At 41.7% G+C, this 7,818-nt stretch overlaps 2 protein-coding genes across 2 annotated transcripts; both read right to left on the reverse strand.

Moving 5' to 3' along the window:
* Window positions 1-331: 331 nt before the first annotated feature.
* On the reverse strand, window positions 332-1,297 carry TAS2R60 (taste 2 receptor member 60; the record flags this gene model as incomplete). Its single annotated transcript, XM_080932217.1, has 1 exon — window positions 332-1,297. The coding sequence occupies one exon, from the start codon at window positions 1,295-1,297 to the stop codon at window positions 332-334; it is 966 nt and encodes a 321-aa protein (XP_080788343.1).
* Window positions 1,298-6,089: 4,792 nt separating this feature from the next.
* LOC308432625 (taste receptor type 2 member 143-like) lies at window positions 6,090-6,974 on the reverse strand (the record flags this gene model as incomplete). Its single annotated transcript, XM_080932395.1, has 1 exon — window positions 6,090-6,974. One exon carries the CDS (start codon window positions 6,972-6,974, stop codon window positions 6,090-6,092), a length of 885 nt encoding a protein of 294 aa, XP_080788521.1.
* Between the last annotated feature and the right edge of the window lie 844 nt (window positions 6,975-7,818).

Raw genomic sequence — 7,818 nt, forward strand, 5'->3', positions numbered from 1 at the left:
TCAGCACATGAAATATCATATGGCTTGTTGGGAGTCTCTTCACCCAAGTTTCCAGCCTATAATTTTAACATCCAAGAGCTATCACAGGGAATGCCATGGCTTTCAGGTCCTTTGATGACATCAGGTCCCACAGATAACACGGTGACACTAGCTTATTTTCAGGATCTTGGAGTCCACCTCGAACCCTATGCACTGTTATTCATACATCAGGTAATAAAGTGGGAATTGACATCAAATGTAACAAAAGAAGAGGTTGTGTCCTTTGCTCTTGTGCCTTGTGTTCCGCTGTCCAAGGGTTACCATCAACTGCTATTCAGGTTACTCCATAGCTTCAGCAGCAGCCTCTCTTCATCACCACTCTCAAAACAGGGTTACTGAAGAGTAGGACAATGGGGTGTATCACTGTGCACAGATGGATCACCACCTGCCACATCCAGTACCTGAATTCCTGATACGGTGTGCTGCCGGCAGAACTGAGTACCAGTGTCAGAAAACAGGAGATGAAAAGGATGATGAAGGAGAGCAGTTGAAGAAGAGCTTTGAAGTGAGCCTGTGCCCAAACATCCTGAAGTTCTGAGAGGGCCAAGATTGTCTTCTTCATGTGCCTTACCAAAGATACTAGGAGCAAACTCATGAAGATACTAAAGATAACAGTAGGAATTGTCCACATAATTATCTTTATAGAAAAGAAGTAGAATTTCTCAAGTGAGTGTCTTAAGCTATTCCCAGTGACATTCCAAGGCTGCTGGCCACTCCTTACATAGTTCTGATATATTATATGATTGCCTATGAAACACAGGACACTAGTTAAGCTTGACATCCCCACAGCACTGAGCAACATCCATGGTACCCACCCAGGCAACCTGTACTTTAGCCAGACAAAGACAGGATGGGTTAAGGTTGCAATTTTCACACAATAGAAGAAACCTAGCAAAGAGCAGAACCAGAGGGTCGCAGCAGTCAAGAAGTCCCACATTAAATTTAGGAGCTGTAATACAGGGTTGTATGGGAAGTTTGATGGATTCAGGAAAACATAAATATTCTTACCTATCACCACACATTGGAGACAGAAGCGAGAGGCTGCTAGACTTATCAATAACTTATTATGAGCTGACAGTGTTCTCCGGAGAAACCATTTCATGCCCAGTGCTATAATGATAAATCCATTGCCCACCACTGCCACCAGGCATAAAGAAACTAAAATGATAAATAAAGTGATGATGGTCTTATCAGTAATCTGACATCCCAGAACTGTATGACCTGTGCTCATTTCTCCTGTGGATGTGATGGGTCCCATGAAGGGTAATTTGTTGCTCTAAGAAGTCTCTCCAATGTGTTTGTCTCTCCACAAGCTCTAAGCATAAAAGTAAAGCCAGAGTTGAAAATGCAGGCTCTCTGAGAAGGATAAAAAGGTTTCTTCTCCTCAGAATAGATGCAAATATTGCCAAGGCTTTGTTTCCAAAGTCTTCCCCTGCTTGCCTGTGAATTTGCCTGCTCTGGTTCCTATCCCCTACCCACTGTCAACATCGATGTGAATAATGTATCAGGCCCTTGCATATGGTGTCCCTTACATAGGCAGTTATGCATCTCTAAGCTGATACTTAAGACCACACACCTGGGGATGCTTGGTAATAAAATCCACAGGGCATGCACCCTACTGAATATCAGAGCTCTTGTCCATGATAGAGGTGAGAGGTGATTGTTAGGTTCTAGACATTGTGCCAGATGCCCTCAAAATAAGTAGTGCTTACAGCAACCCTATGAAACAGTGTAAGAACATCCCTTTGACAGAGAGACAGAAACAGACCAAACCTTTCCTGAGAGAGTTTAGCTCAAGTTCTAATCAGTTGAGGATTCAGAGTAGAACAGAACAGAGCAGAAGAGGCAGTTGCAGGAACAATTTGGTTAGCCATGAATTTCACAATGACATCTCACCAAAATTGATGAAAACCAATAGGATAGTCAGTGAGAGTCCTGGACAAGAGCCAGGCTTTAACCCAAGCCCTACTCCTTGCTGTGAGCATTTGAACGTGGCAGGGAGCACCTGAGTTTCGTTATGCCCACCTCTAGAATGTGAAAAGTATTTGTTCTATGGCCTTGAATTTTTTTAAACTCTGGATTTAGCATCATGAAGAAATCAGCTGAATTTTATAGATAAAAGAAAACTCATTTATTTTATCTCAACTTACAGATGAAGACCCATATCTAAGTCACAGTTAAGTCATGAGAGAAGAGCAAGAGCTACATGAATGCCAAGACCAGCCTCTCTCAGCACAGTTAGCAACATGATTTACACATCTTTCTGCTCCAACCTTACAGCTATGGATTCTAGCTAAATCCCTCTTTCTTTGGAGGCATGGGCCTCAGCTAGATCCCTCTTTCTTTGGAGGCATGGGCCTCGCTAAACGGCACTGTAGATCAAAGTACTTGCCAACAAGCCTAAAGACCTGAGTTCCTTCCCTGGAACCACACAAAGGTGGAAAAAAAGAACCAACTCTACAAAGTTGCCCTCAGGCCTCCATATAAACACCTTGTTGAGAGCACAAGAGCACACACACACACACACACACACACACACACACACACACACACACACAAATAAAGAAATGAAAAAATATTAAAAATTAATTACTATGACTTGGAAAATGGCTCAGCAAATGCTTGCGACACAAGAATGAGGGTCTGAGTTTATCTCCCCAGCAATCACGGAAAATGCCAAGCATCGCTGAGAATCTGTAACCTCAGTACTGACCACCAGTCTGGGTGTGGGTGTGGGGGAAGCTGTGACCTAGTTCCTTTGAACTGAGTTTTGACCATGTTCTACTTGAACCTAGAGAAATGAGGCAAACTGGATCTTTGAACTCTGGAGTTGGAGCAACCAAAGACCTTGCAGTATAGAAAACTTTTATTGCTTCCTTCCACCTCCTAGGCCATCGATGCCTCATAAGATTAAAGATGTATAATTAACCTCAATTGATTTAACAACTATTTGTAAGCCTCTTCTATTAGATAATAATGCTGTGAAAAGTATTTGGCTATAACAGGGAATTAGTTGCTGTCAAAGCGCTTTCAAACAGAAATCATAAACCATAAACATTTACTATGCATATATTATGTGTAAATTAAATTCATTTAAAAAGATGAGTAGTCATTTTTATTCAGATGCGTAACTGTTTTAATATTTACTTTATTTTGTATGTAGGAGTGTTTTGCATAAATGTGTATGTATGTACCATGTGCATGTCTGCTGCCCATAAAGGTTAGAAGAAGGCATCAGATCTCTTAAAAGTGGAGTTTCAGATGCTTGTCAACTACTGTGTGGGTGCTAGGAACTGAACCTCAGTCCTCTGCAAGAGCAATATGTTCTCTTACTCACTGAGTCATCTTTTCTGCCTCATGTGATTTTCATCACTGCTTGTATTTGTGACATTTTGTTTTCTCTTATCCAGATGTTTCTTTCAGGTTGACACAAAACTGATGGTTTCAATTTTCATAGTGTTTATAAGTATAAATATAAAAATAGTTTGATATGAATCTAGAATAGATGTTCTGGATAGAAATGTTCAACTCAGCACTCAACGTCAAAAAAAATAAGAGAAAACAGGGCCCTGTGGCACTGTCTTTTAAGTACTATGTACCATCCAGTCCATCCCAAGAACTCTTACACAGCTTCAGAGGAGTTAGTGACATAATTTAGTGGGGAAAGGCACTTGATGACAAACCTAATGACCTGAGTCCCATCCCCAAGACCCATATGTTGGAAGAACAAACCTGCTTCTGAAAGCTGTTCTCAGAAAGCCTACTGTGTCATGTGGCCTCTCTCCCAACACACATAGTCCAACAACATTGGGTTGAATAAAGTGCAGTGTTGTGTGTCACAAGAGTAAGGCAATAGTAGGGCAATAGAAACACAATTATCTATACTGGAAAGATAGATTTGTGATTGACGAGAGCTTAGAGCTTGCTCACTTTTTCAGGGCACGTGAGTTTGATTCCTAGTACCCTTGTCAGCAGACTCAAACAGCCCACAACTGTATCCTCCTGGCCTTTGTGGGCATCTATGGATGTACAAACATACACACACACACTCACACAGACACATAGTAATTTTAGAAGAAATGCACTTATATTAGGTATGGCCAGACATGCTTGAGTTTCATCAGGGATTCACTTGAGGTTATGACAGTGTCTCCAGTTTAAAAAGTTGGTCTATAAAAGAACCCTAGACTCTTCTCTGCTATATTAATGTACAGATAGATATTTGCTAGTACTACCATAAGCTATTCCACTTCTGGGCATATACTCCAAAGATGCTCCAACATATAATAAAAACACATGCTCCACCATGTTCATAGCAGCCTTATTTATAATAGCCAGAAGCTGGAAAGAATCCAGATGTCCTTCAACAGAGGAATGGATACAGAAAGTGTGGTACATTTACACAATGAAGTACTATTCAGCTATTAGAAACAATGACTTTACGAAATTCCTAAGCAAATGGATGGAACTAGAAAATATCATCCTGAGTGAGATAACCCAGTCCCAAAAGTACACACATGCTATGCAGTCACTGATAATTGGATACTAGCCCCAGAAAGCTCTGAATACCCAAGAAACAACTCACAGACCTTATGAAGCTCAAGAAGAAGGAAGGCTAAAATGTGAAAGCCTCAGTCCATCTTAGAAAAAAAAGAAAAAGAAAAAGAAAATTATGTATTCATCATATGTTATTATGTAACAAATTTTGTGAGCTATAATAATATTTTATAAAATAAATAAAATAAAAGTTATAAAAAGATAGATGTTTGCATCCAGGAAGAAGGCAATAACCAGAGCCCAACCATGCTGGCACCACATATTCTAGCCCTGTAAGAAAGTCAACAGTCTATGATATTCAAGTACAACCTAAACCAACAAGGATACAGACAGCAATACGCATATTTATTGAATATATTTATGTGCTGCTCTATCATTGTGTTATGTACATAGTAACACACACACACACACACACACACACACACACACACACACACACAAGTTAATGGACATTAAAGCTGCCACATTTTTCTTTGCACTTCTAGTATGTGACTTTTCACAAGTTCCAGTCTGGCGAAGGTAAACCTGAGCAATAGCATCCCAGAAATACCCCTGAGCAAACACAAGCAGGAAAACTAAGATTATCAGAATTAATAGTTGCCATGTAGTTTAGGTCTTGCCTATAATCAATGTGCTCAGAAGGCTGAGGCAGGAAGATTGTGACCAGCTTGAGCTTCATAAGAAGTCATCTCCAAAAACCAAGGTACTAGGATATAGTTTTATCTTAAAGTCCTCTTCTAACAAGGGTAGTAGCCTGGGCTGCATGTCCAGCTCAACTGCACAATAAAACAAAACCTAAGAATTTCCTTTGTTTTCCATCTGTATTTATTGACAAAAACCTAAAAATATTTTCACATCACATAATGCAGCTCCATTGGACGTGAAGTTATTGGCCGGTCCTACAGTTGCACAAGTTCTTACTGCCCTCAGTCGCCTAGATCAATCTGAAGTGGGCCGTGTGGTGGGATCAGTTTTAGTCAGGGTATACATTGTGAGGGCGACGAAGATTGGTAAAAGAAAGAAAAGGGAGAACAAGAAATGATAGGTAAAAGGAAAGGTCAGGACTTAGCTGAGTGGGACAGCTGGGGTCACAAGGTGGGTGACCTGCAGAAACCCTCGTCACAAAAACAACTGATCATGGTCAAGTGTCTTCATAAATGGAGTACGGGCAGAAATGAGGCTTGAAGAACAGGATTTAGCTTGCCTTCGTAGAGAGTCACGGGAGCCTCGGAGGAACTATGGCCTCTGGCCAAGAAAAGCCTTGATGATTTAGAACTCAGACCAGGAACTAACAGAAATGATGGGGACACTGGGAACACTGAAAGTTATAAAAAGAACATGTGGAACATGGCAGAAATTTAAAGAAGGAAAGAAATAAGAGTGTGATCAAATCTTATGGCTTCTTGCTACACATGAGCTCATTTGACCACTTGAGAGCAGAGACACCTTTAGTCCAAGGCCTTTGAAGCTAATGATCAGGCAGCATACATATCCTACAATCTCATCTTCAGGGCCTTTCTCAGCTTGGGGTTGCTAAGCACCAGGATGATGGAGTTCAAAAAGATGCCAGTGTAGATGATGATTTCTCTAGTCCAATACCAGGAACTCTGCATGGTTTTGCTTTTTGTACTAAAAATTATCAGGGCCAGAAAAAAACATATATAGAGGATGAAGAAAAGGGTAAGGGATTTCAGAACCGTGGTATGTGCCTGAGTATGGAGATCCCAAGGCCCAGACGTGTGGCCCCTCATCCTCTCCAGGTGCCGGTACAGTGAGAACATGAGCAAGATAATGGACACCAGAAACAGGAAGAAAGGAGTGAACCACATGAGCACTGCGTGAGACAGATAATAGTACCGAAAGAAGTCCAGTGATGTGTAACCAAAAGTGCAGTTTCCATGGAAACCTTGGGAGATGATTGTCTGAGTGGCAATAATGTTCCCGGTGGCTGACATGATGGCCGACAGGCCACCCATGATGAGGGATACCAACAGCAGCCTAGGAACTAACTGGGAAATCCTCCACTTGAGCCAAAAGAGGACAGAGTGGGAGAAAGAGGAGATCTTCACACAGTAGAAGATGGCAAGCCAGGCAGTCAGCCAGAAAGTGAGAGTGTTACTGAAGTCCCAGAGGATGCCAAAAAAGTTCGCTTGGTAACAAAAATCAAAGGAGGCCAAGACATTGGTCAGGATGGCTATCCCATGTAAGCAGAACCGGGAGGAAGCAAGAGAGGCCACAATCATGTCACCTGCCGGCAGTGCCCGATTCCTCAACCACTCTCTGCCCAGCACAACAATCGTGAAGCCATTCTGCAACATAGAGGCCACTGACACCAGGCAAAAGATGAAAAAGAAGATCAACGTGGGTGTGAAGGACATCTTGTTGAGGGAGGATCTGCTCAGACAGGCTCCAGATTGCTGAGACACAGCTATATGGGGAAAACAGAATCTATAGCCAAACCACTATTGGGATCAAAAACATTGAAGCTCTCACCCTGGGTTCAGGCAAAAGCCCACCCAGCAGCAAAACTCCAGTATCTAGGACATGAATGATCATAATTAGCCTCCCTAGACATGTAAATCGCTCCCAGTTTGATGACACCTGTCCCAATTTGTATAACCAGTATTTGCCTCCTCCACCACAGCCAGGTGCAGGCAAATGTGAGCAGGAGATACTATGGAGTGGTCGGGAATACCCCTCTGTCAAAGGCTGTTTCTCCTTCTCTCTCTTTTTCTTTACAATATTCTCATTCATTCTTTTACAATTCCACACATGCATACAATGTATCTTGATCACATATACATCCATAATTCCCCCTTCTATTTCTTCAGCATCCCACATAAACATCCTCTCTCCTTCGTATCTCCTGTTTTTGGTAACCTGCTGTATCCAATTGGCATTACCTAAATATACTTGGATGTACTTGCCATCCATTTGAGTCCAGTCAACCTATACACACACTCACACATACACACACACACACACACACACACACACACACACACACACACACACACACACTTATACACACAAATGAAAAAGAAGAAGAAGAAGGAAAAATGACTCTTTATCCTCCAACATCTTTCAAATGGAAACAGCCCCTCAATAGGGTTGGGGTTTCACAAGCCCATCCCCCTTTCATGCTGAAATGTTGAATAGCTCTTTTTTTTTAATAATTTCATGTGTTCTGATCATGTTATGATGGTTCCTGACAACCAGGGG

The sequence above is a fragment of the Micromys minutus genome, assembly GCF_963924665.1.
Source record: "Micromys minutus genome assembly, chromosome: 18".
In the NCBI taxonomy this organism is placed as follows: Eukaryota; Metazoa; Chordata; class Mammalia; order Rodentia; family Muridae; genus Micromys; species Micromys minutus.